This window comes from Gopherus evgoodei, chromosome 5 (assembly GCF_007399415.2).
Source record: "Gopherus evgoodei ecotype Sinaloan lineage chromosome 5, rGopEvg1_v1.p, whole genome shotgun sequence".
Lineage (NCBI taxonomy): Eukaryota > Metazoa > Chordata > Testudines > Testudinidae > Gopherus > Gopherus evgoodei.
Genome location: NC_044326.1, coordinates 25,043,179 through 25,064,815, shown reverse-complemented (window position 1 = coordinate 25,064,815; position 21,637 = coordinate 25,043,179). Strand labels below are relative to the sequence as shown.

Sequence of the window (21,637 nt, the reverse complement as noted above, 5' to 3'; positions counted from 1 at the left end):
ACTAATTATACAGAATGATATAACTGTACTGACTCACACACCTCCATCTAGGGATTGCATCATTTCAGGTAATGCACTGATAAACGTCCTGTGAGTACTTGCCATGAGCAAACCACCACAGTCCCGCCTCTTGCATGTTTTACCTGCCTGTACGTTCAATGTACTTTACATGCTGCAGTTGGCTGTCATTACTTATTTGGGTTATGGTAGCACCCTCAATGTGCTAGGAGATCTAAACACTCTCTGTGCCTGTCACCAGCTCCTGGTGTGGTCTAGGAGGCAACCTAGTGACAGAGGATGTGGAAAAAGCTAATGTACTCAATGCTTTTTTTGCCTCTGTCTTCACGAACAAGCTCAGCTCCCAGACTGCTGCACTGGGTAGCCCAGTATGGGGAGGAGGTGACCAGCCCTCTGTGGAGAAAGAAGTGGTTCAGGACTGTTTAGAAAAGCTGGATGAGCACAAGTCCATGGGCTGGATGCACTGCATCCAAGGGTGCTAAAGGAGTTGATGAATTGATTGCAGAGCCGTTGCCATTATCTTGAAAACTCATGGAGATCCGTGGAGGTCCTGGATGGACTAGAAAAAGCCTATGCAGTGCCCATCTTTAAAAAAGGGAAGGAGGAGAATCCAGGTAACTACAGGCCAGTCAGCCTCACCTCAGTCCCGGAAAAATCATGGAGCAGGTCCTCAAGGAATCAATTCTGAATCACTTAGAGGAGAGGAAAGTGATCAGGAACAATCAGCATGGATTCACCAAGGACAAGTCATGCCTGACTAACCTAATTGCCTTCTATGATGAGATAACTGGCTCTGTGAATGAGGGAAAAGCAGTGGACATGTTATTCCTTGACTTTAGCAAAGTTTTTGGTACCATCTCCGACAGTATTCTTGCCAGCAAGTTAAAGTAGTATGGGCTGGATGAATGGACTATAAAGTGGATAGAAAGCTGGCTAGATCGTTGGGCTGAACGGGTAGTGATCGATGGCTCCATGTCTAGTTGGCAGCTGATATCAAGCAGAGTGCCCCAAGAGTCAGTTCTGGGGCCGGTTTTGTTCAGTATCTTCATTAATGATCTGGAGGATGGCGTGGATTGCACCCTCAGCAAGTTTGCAGATGACACTAAACTGGGAGGAGTGGTAGATATACTGGAGGGTAAGGATAGGATACAGAGGGACTAGACAAATTAGAAGATTGGGCCAAAAGAAATCTGATGAGGTTCAACAGGGACAAGTGAAGAATCCTTCACTTAGGATGCAAGAATCCCATGCACTGCTACAGACTAGGGATTGAGTGGCTAGGCAGTAGTTCTGCAGAAAAGGACCTACGAGTTACAGTGGATGAGAAGCTGGATATGAATCGACAGTGTGCCCTTGTTGCCAAGAAGGCTAACGGCATTTTGGGCTGTATAAGTAGGAGCATTGCCTGCAGATCGAGGGACATGATCATTCCCCTCTATTCGGCATTGATGAGGTCTCATCTGGAGCACTGTGTCCAGTTTTGAGCCCCACACTACAAGAAGGATGTGGGAAAAATTGGAAAGAGTCTGGCAGAGGGCAACAAAAATGATTAGGGGGCTGGAGCACATGATTTATGAGGAGAGGCTGAGGGAACTGGGATTGTTTAGTCTGCAGAAGAGATTTGATAGCTGCTTTCAACTACCTGAAAGGGGGTTCCAAAGAGGATGGATTTAGACTGTTCTCAGTGGTACCAGATGATAGATGAACAAGGAGTAGTGGTCTCAAGTTACAGTGGGGGAGGTTTAGGTTGGATATTAGGAAAAACTTTTTCACTAGGAGGGTGGTGAAGCACTGGAATGGGTTACCTAGGGAGGTGGTGGAATCTCCTTCCTTAGAGGTTTTTAAGGCCCAGCTTGACAAAGCCGTGGCTGTGATGAGTTAGTTGGTGTTGGTCCTGCTTTGAGCAGGGGGTTGGACTAGATAATCTCCTGAGGTCCCTTCCACCCCTGATATTCCATGATTCTATGATTATTGCAGTATATATTTAAATGTCTGTGCACTTTGTACGGCCACATATTCTGTTGTTAGCCTCACAAACAAATAATTGAAATTCTCCTCTTTGACCACTTGAGGGCATCTGTTGATACATTTTGCAATCTCACGTCGTCTTGAGTGGATGTTGCCATATCACGCATTCTACTCCAGCCAAGGAAATGAAATTAAAGCTTATTCAGTTTTCCCTCCTCTTTTTAGTCAGGCATATGGATGGTTCATAACAAAGGATAACTAGCAATCATAAAGCCCTTATCTTATTAGTTAAAAATATAATGTGCTCCAATGACGCTGCTGAATTTGTCTTGTACAGTTTCATGGGAACTTAGTTTCAGTAAGAAGAGGCTTATTTTCACAGATAATTGCCTCAGATCAGCAATCAGATTACTGGGTTTGTAGTACAAAGTACTGTAACTTCCTGGTTGTGTCTATTTAATGCTCCATGGTGAATGGGTGGGGAGAGAGTGCTGTGACTTGTTCCACATGATGCTTAGCTTATTTTCCCCTCACCAGCTGTTGCTTTTTATAGGTAAGAAGTTGCATAGTCAAGGAGTATAACTAGTCAAAAATGGAGTAAGCACAGGCTGAAATGTTCAGTACTTCACTGTGTGTCATGTCTCTCAAATTTTTCATAGAACCATTTCAAGCGTGGAGTGGGTTTTATACTTCCCGCAGTGTTTTAAAAGGAATTGCACGAAGAGCAAGTTCACTTCTCTGCGCTGGAGAGTCATTTTTCACACAGTATGTTCAGAAATACCCAGCAGGTTCTGTTTGTAAATTCTGGGCCTTACAGCAGCTCCGCAGTCTTAGATGGGCAGTCTCTGAGGTAAACTTATACATTTTTGATTAGGAAAATTATATACACTGTTACCAAACATCACTTTTGAAGATGAATTCACAAATTATAATTGTCATGCAAGTATTGGGCAATAATTTGCATCTGCAGTTAGTTGGTGGGCACAACTAATAGAATTCAGTCAGTCAAGGACCTGATTGTGCCCACAAATCAAGTTGTTTGGTGATGTACTGTCACTTATGGGGGTGTGTGTGTGTGTGTGTGTGTGTGTGTGTGTGTGTGTGTGTGTGTGTGTGTGTGTGTGTGTGTGTGTGTGTGTGCTGTGTGTGTGTGTGTGTGTGTGTGTGTGAGAGAGAGCTAGTGGTAGGCGTCACCAGCGTAGAAAGGCAAATAAGTTCCATGCCTCCACCCTATTAAGGCCCTTTCCTCTGGACTTGTTTTATTATCCACAAAATGGTCATAAAACAAAGTAAACCTAGTGGGAAAACACTGGGTAATAGTCTCTCACTGGTTGACGCTGGAAAGCCTCTAAGAGAAGAGACACTCCCTTCCTCTTTTCGACCCAGCTCCCCCTTTTACACTCTGACCACAGCAGCCATGTGGCCTGTTGGGACCTGTTAACCCTTTATATGCTGCAGCACCTAGTCACAGGGTGCAATGAACTGTGGAGGTAATAGTGTGTTGTAAAATTAAAGGCTAAATTGAGACCCAGAAAAAAAAATCTGTGCTTATGTATTTCACTTTTTATGACCCAATTGCTGATTATGTAAGCAGGCGTTTATAATAATCTCACACTGAAAGGCAAAGGGAGATGGAAATCTTTGCGTGTCTTGTCTTTGACGATCTTGCTTCATTTATTACTCTTTAGGAATAGTCAAAATACAAATTTGAGACTACAGTTGTAGGAAAGCATTACATTAATATATCTCACGTGTGGTGATGACTTATTCATAGTAATTGAAGTGCAAACCTAAACTTGGGATTCAAGTGGATTGTAACTTTTAAATCCCTTTCAAATGTAAGGTTCAGCACCATGATGGTATAACAGGGACAGAATCCCCCAAGGTGAAGGACATGTATATGAATCACTTGATGGATGGAATAGTTAATGTGAAGAAACTGATGGCATCCATAATTTTAGACACAGACAATGCCAAGAAGAATGGAAAACTCTATTCTTATGTTTACAATAAAGACACAGGAAAACGAGGTAATGTCTTAAATTCATTTTGGTTTTTGAGATTGGTGTATAAAGGGTAGCATATTCTCCTGCTCACATTAAATGGATGAAGTGTTATCTCTGTAAGTAGAGCTGGGCAAAGTTTTTCGGACAAATAGTTTATTAAATGAAAAATGCAATTTGGTCAACCCAAATCCTTGATTAAAGGATTAGAAAATATGGCTTACAGTGATAGACTCAAGAAGCTCAATCTTTTTCGCTTAACAAAGAGAAGGTTAAGAGGTGTCTTTATCATAGTATATAAGGACCTACATGGGGAACAAATATTTAATATGGATTCTTCAATACAGCAGAAAACAGTATAACACAATCCTGTGACTAGAAGTTGAAGCTTGGCAAATTCACACAGGACATAAGGCATAATTTTTTTAACAGGGAGGGTTAGTTAACTATTGGAACAGTTTACCAAGAGTCATGGTAGATTTTTTCATCACTGACACTTTTTAAAATCAAGATTGGGTGTTTTTCTAAATGATATGCTCTAGAAATTACTTTGGGGAAGCTCTGTGGTCTATGTTACATAGGTCAGACTTAATTATCATAATGGTCCCTTCTGGCCTTGGAATCTATGAATCTATTAAAATACTTGCAACTGTTGGACATACATAATTTTGACCATTCACAAAATGGCCAGAGGAGGAGCTGGTGCTGGTACTGCCACCAGTGCTGCTGTCCCGTTCTCTCTCCTTCCCTCCCCACCCCACCCCCCAAAATAACCTTTAGCCTAATAGGACACTCACCTGGGATGTGGAAGACCCATGTTTGACTCCCTGTCTAGAACAGATCCAAAACTGATTGATTGATTTTTTTCCCTCCAATTAACTGAAAATTCTAAAAAGCTCTAAAGCCTGAACTGATTATTTTTCTGGATGTGTGTGTGTGTGCGCCCCCTTTTTCTGGAACTGAATGTTCAACTCTAATTGTAAGCCATAGTTTGGAAGAGGCCATGTACCAAGGATACCCACCAACCCTCAAGCAAACAGAAGCAAGGCATCTGAGCCACCAAGTCTCAGGCACCCAAAACCAAAGATAATGCAGTAGAGACCCAGAGCTTTGTGTGACTAAAGACTTCAGGACTGGACCCCAAATTCTGCCTTCAGACATGTGTCCAAAGGAGAATGTGACATGACAAAGACAGTTCCTTAACTAGTCTTCCTAACTGGAGGAAGGAGTCTAGGATATACAGTAGTCAACTTTATGGAAGATTTTCCTTATGATTTACTGCCAGGATATGCAAGAATTTATTAATGTGTTCTAGGAGTCTGTTTATTCCATGATGATTATGGAGTTCCTTTAAAAAAAATCATTTGTTTTGGAGACTTTTATTATTGTTGAATGAAAACAGAGCTTTGAGCAGCAGCTTGTGCATTGTTTACGGGATACTGAAATTAGGTTTCCCTATAGAATCTCCTGCATAACACTGTTGGTATTTAGGCAGTATAATTGTAAATAGAGGAGAACTTTTTACTATCATCACTTAGTGGCTAACCTGTTGTAATTAATATTAATGTCAAATGTATTTCTCTGAATTCTGGGCCTTTGTGTGGTTCAAACATAAGAATAATATACTGTACCAAAGGGGCATTGGCTTTATGCCATATTATAAATATAGATCTGAATGTGTAACCATGATATACTCTTTGAGGTGTATTTTTTAGATTGAAACCTTATAAGATGGTGATGCTATTGTACCTGGGTAATATGTTCCTTAAAAGAAAAATGACTGTGCATTACTGTTTCTTATTTTAAAGCTGTATTTTTACTTTGTGTGCATGAAAAGGTACAAGGAATGTTGAACAATACATTATTGTCTATAATCCCCTGGCATGGAACATCACTACCTTTGTCGTTGTTGCTATGAGCTACTCAGCAGTCAGTGTGTATGATGAATTGGGACATCCTGTACCGGCACAGGTACTGCATGGTTATGTTAATGTATATATTGCATTTCTCTTTGTAACTGACTCATTACAGTACAGTCATTTCCAATTCCCTTTTTTTCTCTTCCACCCTCTTAGCGAGACCTGATACTTCTTCTGTAAATTAGAAACAACAACATGATTATATTGGTGTTGCTCCTGTAATCAAGCACTCTGCCTGTAAATCTGTTATTCAGTCCAATTTACTTTCCCAGAACAGAAAGTATCACCAAAACGTATAATATTTAGGACAAGGGGGAGGATCCTGTGTATTTTACAAGGATTTGAAATTATTTGGCACGTTAAGGAAATAAAAGAGGCCCCAAGGGAGGAGTGTGTGGAATTGGGTGAGTGTGGGGCGGGCTCTCTCTCCCACAGTGGCAGTTCCTGTCCTGCAGGGCTGGGCCCGGCTCCCTCCTCCAGGCATGTCGACTTGATGAATAAGCTTGAAACGTCACTCAGGTTTGACCTGGTTCCCCTGTGTTACGATGGAGGGGTGTCCAGGTCAAATTTCAGTGAGTGGCATTGCAACCTGGCACGTGGGTTTACAGCACCAATCAGGTTTGTCCCTGCCTCCTCTCTGCCATGACAGAGGAGCAGTTGAACTAAACCTGCTTGATACTGCAACCCTGGGTGCCAGGTCACAGTGTTCAGAGTGGGCAAGCAGGCCCAGACCTGCAGGGTAGAAGCCACTAGGCAGGCTTGCTTTTCACTCATCCCATCGTCACCAGGCTGGAAGAATTGTATGTTTGTCTAGGCCAGGGCCCAGTGATTGGTTGCCATACCTAGGGTTGGATTAACCTATCCAGAACCTTTCCATGACCATTGGTAGGTTGGGATCCACTGTTTAGGAAACAGTGATTTAAAACACAATTTTGAAGTGTGTAGGCAGCCTCTGAGGAACACCCCAGACGTTCCAATCATTTTTCTGTCATTCATCTTTTTTGTTAATTTCAAGGGAGGTTTGCGTTGGTTTTTGTTTTTTTCAATTACAGTGGTATTTTAAGATGGATTTGATTTAAATCAATAGCTTTGGTTTCATGTTGGCAAGGAGTTGGTTAAAATATTATCTAATCTCATAGTCTGACACTAATATTAATTCCCAACAAAACTGTGAATCTTAAATTGAGGTTGCTAAATTATTTCGCCCCGTCCCTTATCAAAACAGAACAAAAGAACATCATAATTCTAAATTTTAAAGGTAGACATGTTTGGAAATTCTTCTGTGAAAATACCAGGTGAGACTTTACAGATATGCATGTTAGAAATATACGCATTAGCTCTGTCTGAAATACAATATCATTCTCTCTCTCTCTCTCTTTCTCAACTTGCAGATCCAGGGCTCAGCCGAATCCCCCTTTACCTATGATTTGTATATTCTTGTCACACTAAGTGGTCTCAGTTACCAAAGATACAGTGTTAAGTTATCAGCTGACAATGAATCTGCATTCATTGCGAGATCAGTTAAATATGGACGAAAAGTCATAAAGCATGCTGATCGTCAGAGTAGACGTCTGATTCCTGTGCTTAACGACTGCTACACAGTGATGTTGGACCAAAATACTAATCTAATGCACAGCATTACTGACAGGTGAGGCTACCATCATTTTTAATTTTAGTCAAACAACATTTTAGGATAAGCAAAACCCTTTTTAAAAAAGGAAATCCAGGTACTTGATCAAATATTATGCTCTGAGAATTAACGACTAACAAGTACTTTACAATCAAAGGACTTGAAAACTTCTCTCTTCTGCTCATTTTGTGAAGTCAGCTAATGAATGGTCTTATTCCTAGATCATGCTTTTTTTCCCTATTGTATTGAATCTGTGTAGTCAGGGTAATATTCATTGATTCATAATTCCAAGGCCAGAAGGGATCACTGTGATCATCTCAGCTGACCTCATGTATAGCATAGGCCGTAGAACTTCCCCAAAATATTATGGTTAACTAACTTAAATTTTATAATGTACTAACTTTAGGGGATCAAGTATATTTAATAGATACTATAACAGGGTGCCCAGGTCACCCCTTATGACTTTGCAGGCACCCTGCTCATTAGCCCGTTCTGATGGGGCCCTTAAACATTCCACACACTCTCTGATGCGGTTCACAGCACCCCTTCCCAGGGCTGGTTTAACCTCAAATAAAGTTCATGCAGTCCTCAGAGTCCTTAATCTCAAAATAATTCCCAGTGAGCCGTCAACATGAAGTCCATAAACACAATTCAACAGTTCATACTTAGCTTCAGTTCTTCTGCCATGCTGAGAGCTCTTCCTCTGCCAGTCTGCACCCCCCAAAGCCATCAGTGCCAACCCTTTCTGTCCGGAGGTCAGCCCTCTGGCCCTGGCTTCCGTCTTCTTTAGTGTCTCCCCTGTTCTGGGAGAGAAGGCAGTCTATATACTGCCCTCCTCCAGAATGGTCATCCTGATTGCTAGGAGAGAGGGGAAACCTGCCCCACCCCACACTAGAGGGCTCCTGATCCTGGGACCTTAAAGGAACAGTGTCCTGGGGAGGGGGGTTCCCCCTCATCCAACTCCCAGTACCCCAGTCCTGCTTCCTCACTTCTGCTACCAGGTCATTTTCTGGGTCTTTGTTTATTCCAATACCCTGGAAATGGGGTCTTCTGTCCCCCTTTCGTCTTACACCAGTATATCCTGTTACAGATACAATATGAATCTACAGTGAATTTATATGATCTCTCATGATGTAACAATGGCCAAGTGCTCTCCTCATCATCAGTAATCATTCTGTGTTCTCTAAAACTGCTAGCTCTGGGATGGGAACAAAGAGAACTTCTTAAAGTGAACGTGACATTCCTTTTATTGAAGCATAATAAAAGGAAATAAACCCAGAAAACTGACCAAGTGCAAACTAACTAAATACATCTGTCCGTTTACAGGTCCGGATCCTCATATGGTGTAAATTGCCATAGCTCCTTTGACTTCAGTGGAGTTACGCTGATTTACACCAGCAGACGGATCAAGCCTATAGTTTTCAAGGCGGCACATGCCTCTTACTAATGATTTTGGATCTCATTCACAGAGGTGTTTTTGCTTAGAATCATTCCCCTCACAGGGGTATTTGGAAGATTAACTGGTTACTAGTTAATGTTTGTACAGTACTTTGAAGATGGAAAGTGATAAGCATTATTATTATTATTATTATTATTTATTATTTATTATGAGAGATGGGCCTGGACCAAAGCCCTGGATCTGAACATTGAGAAAGATCAGATTCCATGTCCACATTTTAAAATTAGGGACCTCTCTCTAGAATGGAGATAAATTAAAAATCTGGATTCAAACACCAACCTTAATAATTTGGAGGATAGAAACTGTGAACCCAGATCTGCATTTGTGTGGGTGAGGCCTATTACTGTGGTGTGTAATATTGAAACGTTACAGTTCACTGTTGAAGTTCTGGCAGGTCCCTTGGCATGGGAAAAGCTTGAGGAATCCATAAACAAATACTATATCTGAAGGCTCTTCTTCTCCCCTGTCCCTCTCTATAACTTTTCTCTACCCCCTGCTGATGTATCTGATGGGGCACACCATCCCTGTATAAACCCTCATACGAGGAAAGGGTAGTGGGGGTGTCAGAAAGGGTGTTCAGTACCATAAGGCTTGTTTTGGAATGGTGGGGAAAGGTAGTCGTCCTCTGTGGCCCTGTTTCTCCTCCCCCCATTGTATTTAGCTGGATGTCCACACTGGACCATTTTGCAGATAGTTAGTGTTTGAGGTGGTTTAAGACTTCAATAAAGTGTCAGCCTCCGGCTGAGCCAACTTACTGCGTGGAGTCTTCATTCCCGCTATGTCTGAGTCAATGGCTGTGGCAGAACTGCTAATGGTTTTGTGGGAAATTAATGCTTTACACACAAATGGCCCATTAATAATGTTAACACTGACATAGAGCTTCATAATCACTGAGCCCTGGTCTACACTACGAGTTTAGGTCGAATTTAGCAGTGTTGGATCAATTTAACCCTGCACCCATCCACAGAACAAAGCCATTTTTGTCGACTTAAAGGGCTCTTAAAATCAATTTCTGTACTCCTCCCCAACGAGATTAGCGCTGAAATCGACCCTGCTGGGTCGAATTTAGGGTAGTGTGGATGCAATTTGATGGTATTGGCCTCTGGGAGCTATCCCAGAGTGCTCCATTGTGACCGCTCTGGACAACACTCTCAACTCAGATGCACTGGCCAGGTACACAGGAAAGCCCCGCGAACTTTTGAATTTCATTTCCTGTTTGGCCAGCATGGCAAGCTGATCAGCACAGGTGACCATGCAGTCCCAGAATCGCAAAAGAGCTCCAGCTTGGACCGAACAGGAAGTTCTAGATCTGATCACTGTATGGGGAGATGAATCCGTGCTATCCGAACTCTGTTCCAAAAGACGAAATGCTGGAATATTTGAAAAACACTCCAAGGGCATGAAGGACAGTGGTTATAACAGGGACCTGCAGCAGTGCTGTGTGAAGCATACCAAAGAACCAGAGAGGCAAACGGCCGCTCTGGGTCAGAGCCCCAGACATGCCACTTCTCTGATGACCTGCATGCCATTCTGGGGGGTGGCCCAACAACTACCTCACCCCTGTGCTTCTGTCCTCCTCCACTCCTCCCAGGGTACCTTGCAGCTATCCCCCCATATGTGTGATGAATTAATAAAGAATGCATGAATTTGAAACAGCAATGACTTTATTGCCTCTGCAAGCAGAGATCAAAGGTGGGGGAGGGGTGGGCGGTTGGCTTACAGAGAAGTAGAGTGAACCAAGGGAGTGGGTTTTCATCAAGGAGAAATGAAGAGAACTTTCACACCATAGCCTGGTCAGTCATTAAACTGTTTTTCAAAGCTTCTCTGATGCACAGCACGCACTGCTGTGCTTTCTAACCACCCTGGTGTCTGGCTGCGTGTAATCAGCGGCCAGGCAATTTGCCTCAACCTCCCATAAACGTCTCCCCCTTACTCTCACAGATATTGTGGAGCACACAGCAAGCAGTAATAACAGTGGAATGATTGGTTTCACTGAGGTCTAACTGAGTCTATACTGCGCCAGCGAGCTTTTAAACGTCCAAAGACACATTCTACCACCATTCTGTACTTTCTCAGCCTATAGTTGAACTGCTCCTTACTGCTGTCCAGGCTTCATGAGCCATAGGAGCAAGGGGTAGGCTGGGGTAGGTGCAACCGCACAGTGCTGCTGGCTGGGAGAGCAGCCTGAGGCAGAACCCTCCAGCTGGCATGGTATTCCAGGCAGGACTGAATCTCCATTAGACGAAACTTAAAGAAGAGACTGACCTGGAGTCATTCCCATTTTTGTCCAAGCGCCCCCAACCGACCTCACCGAGGCCGGCCAGGAGCACCCATGTCTGCCCAGGTGCCTCCTTAATTATTAATTATTCATTTTAGCTGAAGAAACAGATACTTTCTAAGATTCCCATCCTCATTGCCCTTGCAATTAAGCGTTGCAGATAATACTTACACAGTGTATATCTATATAATACATTTTCCCCTTTATGGATTTACAGGAAGACTAACCAAACTGTTGAAGTAACTCAGGAGTTTCTTGAATATCATGTGAATGGAGATGTGAGGAAGGGGCCCATTTCAGATAACTACTTATTTACCCCAAATGGATCAGCTGTTGAAGAATCAAAAGCAGTGGGACTGGAAGTTGTTTCTGGAAACCTAGTGAGAGAGATCAGGCAATATTTTTACAGGTACTTGGGTGTGATTGAACCTCACTTGAATTTTCATCCTCTTCACACATGTGGGAGTAATCCTGTACAGCAGTGGTCTCCAACCTTTTTACTCCAAAGATCACTTTTTGAATCTAAGGGCAACCCAGGATCTACCCTCTCCCTTCCCCGAGGCCCCTTCTCTTCCCCAAAGCCCTGCCCTGTTCACTCCATCCCCGCGTTCTCTCCATTGCTCTCCCCTACCCTCACTCACTTTCACCGGGCTGAGGTACGGGCTTGGGAGGGAGTGAGGGCTCTGGGCTGGGGCCAAGGGGTTCACAGTGTGGGAGGGGACTCTGGGCTGAACCTGGGGCAGGGAGTTGGGGGTGCAAGAGGGAGTGAGGGGTGCAAGCTCTAGGAGGGAGTTTTGGTGCAGGAGGGAACTCCTGTCTGGGACTGGGGATTGGAGTGCGGGAGGGGCTGCAGGCTCAGGGAGGAAGTTGGGTGCAGGAGGGGACTCCAGAATGGGGCAGAGTGTTGTGGTGCAGGAGGGGGTACAGGTGCTGGCCTCTGGAAGAGGGGGTCAAGACCGGGGCAGGGGTTTGAGGTGCTGACTCTGGGAGGGAGCTCGGAGCTGGGGGTTGGGGTGCAGGATCAGGTACGGGGTGCTGGCTCCAGGAGGGGGCTCATGCTGGGGATTGGAGTGCAGGAGGAGGTTTAGAGTGCAGGAGGGTGTATGGGGTGCTGGCTCCAGGATGGGGTTATAGGTTGCGGCGTGGCATCTCGCTGGGCAGCACTTACCTCTGGCAGCTCCTAGTCAGCGGCAGACGCAGCAAGGCTAAGGCAGCTCTCTGCCTACCCCAGCCCCAAACCACTCCCAGAAGGGGCCAGCGCGTCTCTGGGGGGCACATGTGGCTCCAGATGCTGCCCCTCTCTGCAAGCACCGCCCCTGTAGCTCCAATTGGCCACAGCTTCCCATTCCTGGCCAATGGGAGCTACTGGGGCAGTGCTTGCAGGCAGAAGCAGCATGCAGAGGGAGACTCCTGTCCCCCCGCGACTGCGCTGGCTGCTTCCAGGAGGTAGTCAGGGAGTTTGCCTTAGTGGCAGCCCCACTACCACTGGAGATTGTGATCGACTGGGAGATCCTCTAGGATCGACCAGTCGATTGCAATCGACCGGTTGGTGACCACTGCTGTACAGTCATCTCTAAACAGTGACATATGTGTGTTGTACAGCTCTTAGTAGATTCCGTTTAACTTGTAACTGAAGAAGACATTGATTAAGTACCTAGTTTAATGGTGCAACTGTGGGTTTTGTTATTGAGGTGAGGAAAGTTAGAAATGTGTGTTCAGTTGGGGTTGGTTGGGTTTTTTTTTAACATGGAGTGTCCGTGCAATTCAAAAACAAGATTCAAGTCTGCTGAGATCATGAATCTTCTATTTTGGTTGAATTTTGACAGGTCTCTAATTAGAGTGTAAACCGCTATCTGCACATTGGAAAAAGAGCTAATTAAAGACAAAAGAGGGAACTGAATCCTCAACAATGAGGCATTCAGATCTCTTTTCTTTGAACTCTGAAGAACTAGCTACTTTTTCTCTATTTAAGAGTATTTACAGTCAACTACCTTTTAATTTTTTTTGTTAGCTGATGGTTGTTTTATTTAAGTTTTCTGTTACTTTAAGTGAAATTGCAATGCACAAAGATGGTTATTATGTCAAGAAAGATTTGGAATTACTGTACACATAGAAGATATAAAATGGAATTTGTATATGAAAATTCATGTTCTTTAGATGGGAAAACTGAACTCAGGTTTGTTTATATCGTCCCCGAATGTAAATATATGTTTACATTGTTATTTGCAATACTTGTCTGTGTAGCAATTCAACTGGAAAGTAAATATGTTCTAGATAGACTTTCCATTTGAATAATATTCATTTTGTATGTAAGGAATTTTTTTTTTTACCTCTATAGTAATAGAAGTGTGTACTGTAGTCTATACTTATATGACTATGAGAGTGAAAACATGATAATATCCTTCCACTTAAGAGTGTATTAAAGAGAAATGACAGAAAAATTAGCTATAATTTTAAACAATCCAAAATAAGAACATGAAGTAAAATGAATGCGCCCCACACACCTCCTCCCCCCCACACACACACACAGCACCTGGGACACCAAGGAATACTGTAGAATTTCCCTTAATACAAACTGGATCTCTGAAATTTGAAAAGCTAAAAATCATTTCACTAGTTACACAAAGCAGATGAAATCCAGACAAAATACTGCAGGTTTATTAATAATGCAAACTGACCTGATATAACTAATCAAATATTAGTTTAATTTGCTAAACTTCACATTATTTACCCTCTTGTTTTGTAGGAATACAACCGCTCAGGATTACATGTATGTAGCGTATTCAAGAATCTACAGTGTGCCAGGAGGTTATGATGATAAGCTGCTTTGCCACAGGATAGAGCAAGAATACAGGGTTGGACCTTTGGAACTAAATCGTGAGGCAATCTTCAGAACAAGCACAAATTTAAACACTAAGCAGACACTTCACACTGACAACAATGGCTATCAGATGCAGAAGAGACCATACAAGGTCTTTGTGAATAATAGCGTGGCTCGGGTAGGCATAAAGCTGTAATCCAAAATCAAGTGTGTATGCTGTTCGTGCTCCGTTATGTTGCACAAACTTAATGTTTTTGTCATTTGATTTATTGTGTGTCTTCAGAACTATTATCCTATGGTCCAGACTGCCTACATTGAGGATGACCGCATGAGGCTGATTCTGCTTGCAGAAAGATCTCATGGTGTCTCAAGTCAAGGAAATGGGCAAGTGGAGGTAATGAATGAAAATGTTTTTACAATAAAACAGTAATTTTATGGCTCCCTGTGATCTGAATAAAGCATGATGGCTGATGACCGTTCTGGCATTTATCTTCATCATGCAGGTGATGCTTCATAGGAGACTGTGGAATAACCTTGAGTGGGACCTGAATTACAATCTCACTTTGAATGACACCTCAGTGGTTCGGCCAATGTTCTGGCTCATTTTAGGAACTAAGTCGGCCGCTGATGTTCTGTATCAGTCAAGTGCTCTGGCTTTAGAACACAGACCAGTTGTTATGTATGGAGAGCTAACAGGTAACTGTTCTACTTACCTTTTTTAAAACTAAGAATTGTTCCTTTGTTTTACCTAAAGTCAGACTCCTAAGTCTATATTTAGGTGCCTCAACAGCTGGCCCGCCTTTTCCAAGGTGAGCACCCACGTTTTCTCATTGCCCTTTAAGAGGAGGTGCTGGATGATCAGCACCTTTGAAAATGGGGCTACTTTTCATGTGCATGGCTCTGTAGATTTAGGACCCTAACTCTAGGCATCCATTGGCTGAAAATCTTGGCCACAGTAGCTAACTGAGAGAACTTTTGAGTCCAAGTTTAAAACATTTTTCAAATAAAAAAGGCATGTAGTAGAATAGCAGCAGCAAGACTTGGTGAAACGTGCTTTACTGGGTACTAATATACTTTTCAGCTAGTTCAAATCATGCTGCTTTCAGCTTAGTACTTCAGAACATCTGAAGAGAGATTGCCTCCCCCACTCCTGGTCTAGTTCAGACAGGAGGAGGGCACACTCTGCCCCTCCAAAAGCAGTGCGGTGCCACTGGCCAGAGTCCTCTTTCTTGACACAACCATATTACATAATAGCTTTTTTTATTTTATTTCACATTCAGACAAACCAAAGCTGTATCGAGAACGTCATTCTGTTCAGAGAGATCCTGTAACCCTCCCAGCTAACCTACATCTCCAGACTCTAAGCATTCCTGGGTGGACATACAGCTCCAATCACACTGAGCAGCTACAGAATATTTACAAAGGTAGGTTCTCTTTTTTAGCAGTAAGTCATTTGTAGCTGGAGATCATTCAGTGTGTAACACTTACAAAGGCTATTTTTCTCTACCTCCTTTATTTTGTGACTATTGTTATTAATTATCTGTATTATAGTAGCACCTGAACTAGGTCAGAAGCCTCTGTGCTGCGCAGACATATAATAAAGACAGACCCTGCCTCAACGAGTATAAGGATAATTTAAGCACCCAACTCCCTTTGAAAATATCCCCCACGAGATCTTTGAGGTAGAGTCTGTCTCTTAGCCCACGTCCAGACTAACCCGCGGCATCGGCGGGTTAAAATCGATTGCTCGGGGATCGATATATCGCGTCTAGTCTGGACGCGATGTATCGATCCCCGAGCGCGCTTACATCGATTCCGGAACTCCATCAACCCGAACGGAGTTCCGGAATCGACACGGAGAGCCGCGGACATTGATGCCGCGCCGTCCAGACGGGTGAGTACCTCGATTTTAGAAATTCGACTTCAGCTACGTTATTCCCGTAGCTGAAGTTGCGTATCTAAAATCGATTTTAATAATACCTAGTCTGGACGTGGCCTTACTAGATATCTGTGCAGCACCTAAACAATGGGGCTTGGGCTGGATTAAGGCCTTCAAATTCTACTGATGTAAATAAGTCAATGCGAGTTGGACATTCCCCTGTATTTTGTACCTTTGAAAATCTCTTCCTGAAATCTTAGGCCTGGTCTGCACTACGCGTTTATACCGATTTTAGCAGCATTTTACCACTTTAATGCTGCACCCGTCCACACAACGAGGCCCTTTATATCGATATAAAGGGCTCTTTAAACCGGTTTCTGTACTCCTCCCCGACAAGAGGAGTAGCACTGAAATCGGTATTACCATATCGGATTAGGGTTTGTGTGGCCACAAATCGACGGTATTGGCCTCCGGGCAGTATCCCACAGTGCACCATTGTGACTGCTCTGGACAGCAATCTGAACTCAGGTGCACTGGCCAGGTAGACAGGAAAAGCCCTGCGAGCTTTTGAATTTCATTTCCTGTTTGCCCAGCGTGGAGCTCTGATCAGCACGGGTGGCGATGCAGTCCCAAATCCAAAAAGAGCTCCAGCATGGACCGTAAGGGAGATACTGGATCTGATCACTGTATGGGGAGGCAAATCTGTTCTATCAGAGCTCCATTACAGAAGACGAAATGCCAAAGCATTTGAAAACAATCTCCAGACAGAGGCCACAGCAGGGACTCAGCATAGTGCTGCGTGACAAGTATAACGGAAAGCCAAAGAATCAAATGGATGCTCATGGAGGGAGGGAGGGGGTACTGAGGACTCCAGCTATCCCACAGTCCCCGCAGTCTCCGAAAAGCATTTGCATTATTGGCTGAGCTCCAAATGCCTATAGGGTCAAACACATTGTCCAGGATGGTTCAGGGTATAGCTCGTCAATTTACTCTCCCCCCCCCCCCCCGTGAAAGAAAAGGGAAAAAAATCATTTCTTGACTTTTTTCAATGTCACCGTACGTCTTCTGCGTGCTGCTGGTAGATGCAATGCTGCGGCCCTGAACAGCAGCACCCTCTTCCTTTCCCTCCCCGGTGGCAGACGGCACAATATGACTGCTATTCATTGTCATCATCAGCTTGTGAGTGCTCCTGGCTGGCCTCAGGTGAGGTCGGCCGGGGGCGCCTGGGTAAAAATAGGAATGACTCCCGGTCATTCCCAGTAGATGGTAAAGAACGGCTGGTAACCATCTTCATCATAGCAACTGGGGGCTGAGCTCCATCAGCCCCATCCTTTCATGTCTAAAGAAAAGATTCTGTACTGCCTGGACTATCATAGCAGCTGGAGGCTGCCTCCTCCTCATTTTATCTCACTAACATGTCAGTGTTTCTTATTCCTACATTCTTTATTACTTCATCACACAAATGGGGGGGACACTGCAATGGTAGCCCAGGAGGGTTGGGGGAGCAGGAAAGCAACGGGTGGGGTTGTTGCAGGGGCGCCCCCTAGAATGGCATGTAACTCATCATTTCTGCGGGATCTGACATGGAGCGGCTGTGCTCTCTAGTACACTGGTTCTCCAGCACACTTGCCCCATATTCTAGGCAGGACTGACTCTATTTTTAGATACAACATAAAGGAGGGAATGACCCGGGGAGTCATTCCAATTTTAGTCTTTGCACCCCTGGCGGACCTCAGCCAGGAGCACCCATGACAGCAGCAGACGGTACAGAACGACTGATAACGGTCATCTCATCGCCAATTTACAGTGGCATTGCAGACAGTACAGAACGACTGATAACCGTCTCTGCTATCTTGCAAAGGCAAATGAATGCTGCTGTGTAGCGCTGCAGTACCGCCTCTGTCAGCGGCATCCAGTACACATACGGTGACAGTGACAAAAGGCAAAACGGGCTCCATGGTTGCCATGCTACAGCATCTGCCAGGGCAATCCAGGGAAAAAGGGCACGAAATGATTGTCTGCCGTTGCTTTCACGGAGGAAGGAATGAGTGACAACATTTACCCAGAATCACCCGCGACACTGTTTTTGCACCATCATGCATTGAGATCTCAACCCAGAATTCCAATGGGCGGGGGAGACTGCGGGAACTATGGGATATCTACAGGATAGCTACCCACAGTGCAACGCTCCAGAAATCGACGGTAGCCTCGGACCATGGACGCACACCACCAAATGAATGTGCTTAGTGTGGCCGCGTGCACTCGACTTTATACAATCTGTTTTACAAAACCATTTTATGTAAAATCGGAATAATCCCGTAGTGTAGACGTACCCTTAGTTTAAAACAAGACATATGAGGTGAGTAACTGTCAACAGAAACCTTGAGTTTTTAGCATTAAATAATAAAACCTGTTTTTGTTTTTTAGGTATACGAAAGCAAGAGGATGCAGACTTCAGACGTGTACTTCTAAGAATCAGGCATATGTATGAAGTGGGAGAGGATCCTGTGCTATCACAGCCTGCAACAGTGAATCTAAAAGTAAAATTAATCACTCCTGCCAAAGCACTGCTTAGGGGTTGTCTACAAAGTGGGGTAATGCACTCTACTGAAGTGTGATTTCTAAATGCACTAATGTGTTGTGCATTAATTGGCCCATGTCAAACTTTCTGGTGTGCACTAAAGTGTGCTTTAATGTAGAACTTTTTCAAATTGGACTATGTTAAAGTACAATAGAGAACCTTTTAATACAAAGACCAGATACCGTGCATCACATTAGCATGCTTTGGAAATCACTCTCTGTAAAACACATTACCCCACCGTGTAGCTAAACCCTCAGCCTATCTTTGACTGCTGAAGAGGAATCTTGTTGCAAAAAACATAACCTTCCTCTTCCTTTAATTGGAAACTACTCAAAAAATGGACCCAGTAATGCTGCTACTGAGACTACTGGCAAAACTCTGCCTCTTGCTGAGGTTAGAGTTCATTTTTTCCCCTACCCTTCACCACAATAGCCATTACTAAGGCTACGTTGTAGTCACAGGTATTTTTAATAAAAGTCATGGACAGGTCATGAGCAATAAACAAAAAGTCACTGCTCCGTGACCTGTCCACTGAAATACCTGTGACTAAATCTTACCTGCTGGGAGGGGAGCGCTCCTGAAGGCTGCTACTGGGGTGGGGAGGTAACATGGGATGATGCCTCTTCTAGGGGGGACAACCCAGGCCCTGCTGCAGTTGGGGGTGGCGTGGGGCCCCCTGCCACTGCTGGAGTGGGGAGTGGTCCGTGGTCCCACTGCTGCTGCTGATCTGGGCAGTGAGGGGCCTGCAACCCTGCCCCTGTTGTTCCGGACGCGGACGCTGCTGGTCTGGGCAGGTGGTAGCCCAGTGCCTCACCACCACTGGGCCCGGACTGCTGCTTCAGGGCAATGCCAGGAACCAGCTGCCCGGGGCTGCCAGAGCAACGGCCAGTGTGGCTGGCCCTGGGCTTCCCCAGCTGCTGGGGTGGTCCTGGGGTTAGCCCGCACCAATGCTGCAAAATTCACAAAGGTCACGGAAAGTCACAGAAGCTGTGACCTCTGTGAATGATTCGCAGCCTTAGCCTTTACCCGAGCTGAACAGCCATCGCATTTACAGTAGAAAAATGTGCACAAGCATCTGTAGGATTGGGCCTATTGTGTAGATATTAATGTAATATTTGCTGTGATAACTTGAATGTTATAGACACCTGTCTGTGATTTCTTTGTATTTAATGTTGTTACAAGCAGCACCTGAGATTACCCTCTCTAAAGCTTTCACATTTCAGTAAACATCATTTTTCCTCTCTTTTTTTTTTCCCAGTTGTTTTTTGTATATTTGACAGCAATTTGTGTCTGATCACTTTGACTGTCTCTCCTGTAGACACAGTTTCCCCTTTTGATTGTTTGGGCAGCAATATTTTTTTTATTTTATTTTTCAATAGGAGATTGTGATTGTTACGCCACAAATCCTGGCTGGGGAACACAAGGGCAGGTATAACACCTGACATGGGATTTCTGCTTGACTGGGGATGTGGCAGTTGACTCAAAAGAGGAGGGACACAGTATCTAATAAGAACAATGAGGAGTCTATCTAATAAGTGCTCTGGTGACTTAAAAAGGGGGATCCATTTGTGCTGGATCATCTGTGGTGGTTTTAAAGTATACACAGCTCTGATAGTGATTGCTGAGAGTGTTAAACCTTTTGAGATTACAATCTACCCTTGCCCAGCTGCTCACTGAGCAGATGAGAGCTGCAGTAGGCATTCCCTTAAGTAACATTAATTGGATATCTTGGGTTTGTTTTTATATAGTCTCTGCTGAAAGGGTTGGGAACAGTGGAGTTGGTGGAAGAGCGGTCGCTCACAGGAACCTGGGACATAAACACTTTGGAGCGATGGAAATGGAAATCAGCACAACATATAAGCAAAGGTGGGTGGGAAACTAGATTTTGTTTCCTTTTTTCAAGCCCCAAGCTGTTGATAGGACGTTGCTGGTATTTTTGTTGGATGTTGCAGCTCAAGAAACAGTCTCACTGAGTAGATTGAAATGACCTAAAAGAGTTGTTATAGGTCGGGTTGGTAGCACAGCCTATTATTAAATTTGCCTAACATTTCCCATTATAAGACCCTGTTTCAGTGCTTAAAACTTTGCCAAACTTTAACTGTTTGTGTGAAACTTTATATATTGAGAGTCTGCCTCAGGCTAAATGTTCTTCATAAATTTCAGCCAAAATGATTCCACTATTTCTGAGAATGAGGCTAGGGGAAAATATGTAGTTTTTATGCATGATAAAAATGGTGGTGACCTCGTCTTTGAGAAGTTCAGCCAGCCCCCTACTTTAGAGCAGGAACTTGAAATTTGACAGATGAGTGGCTTCTGAAGGATATCCCTTTTGCCAGGCCTGTGAAAATCTGCCCACATTTGGCCAAACACTGCAGATTGGACATGCTTGGGAGACTTGCTAAAACTTGGCCGCTAAATTCCCCATACATTCCGTCTGTACTGAGCATGCTCCTATCTGGGGCGGAGCAGGATTTTCTCTGCAATTGCTACTCTGGGGTGCTGTGAACCAGGCTGGATCCAGGCATTGGTACTAAGAGCAGCAAAGCTGTCTTTCCTGTGCTCTCAGTGACTCTCCTACTGGGCCCAGGCACCATGGAGGAGGAAGCAACCTGATTCAAAAGCAGAGGGTGGCAAGAGCTAGTCCTTGGAGGAAAGGTGGGGGAGTAGATTGGGACAAGGATTCTCAGGGGAGGGTGGGATACTGGAACTGGAGGCTGGCCGGGGAGGATATAAGGGAAAGGAAAACTATGGGATGGGAGAGTGGCAAAATTGAGGTTGGCTGGGCAAGGAGACTGTGACAGGGAGCCAATGGAGTGAGGGGAGACAGATCTAATCGGGAGCCAGGGTATGGGAAAAGAACTGGGATTGGCTGGGCAAAGAGACTGGGACATGGAGCCCGATGCTGAGACTGGAGGAGGAGCCTGGGGAGGGAAGCTGGGAGCCAATGGGGACAAGGAATGTGGGTGCGGTAGGGAGTGACTGGAAGCCGGGAGAGAAAGTACAGACAAGGAAATGAAAGGGGGGAAATGGGACTAACTGGGTAAAGAGGTGGGAGAAGGAGCTGGGGGAGTTGTAGTGGAA

At 44.4% G+C, this 21,637-nt stretch overlaps 1 protein-coding gene across 1 annotated transcript in view; it reads left to right on the top strand.

The window, feature by feature from the left end:
* The window catches only part of MAN2B2 (mannosidase alpha class 2B member 2), an 81,116-nt gene that overhangs the window by 36,946 nt on the left and 22,533 nt on the right, over nt 1-21,637 (top strand). The window contains 11 exon segments of the mRNA XM_030563250.1: nt 2,646-2,836; nt 3,830-4,016; nt 5,827-5,960; nt 7,300-7,556; nt 11,493-11,684; nt 14,022-14,274; nt 14,380-14,490; nt 14,600-14,792; nt 15,377-15,520; nt 18,403-18,515; nt 20,305-20,422. Coding sequence (XP_030419110.1) covers nt 2,646-2,836; nt 3,830-4,016; nt 5,827-5,960; nt 7,300-7,556; nt 11,493-11,684; nt 14,022-14,274; nt 14,380-14,490; nt 14,600-14,792; nt 15,377-15,520; nt 18,403-18,515; nt 20,305-20,422 — 1,893 coding nt within the window.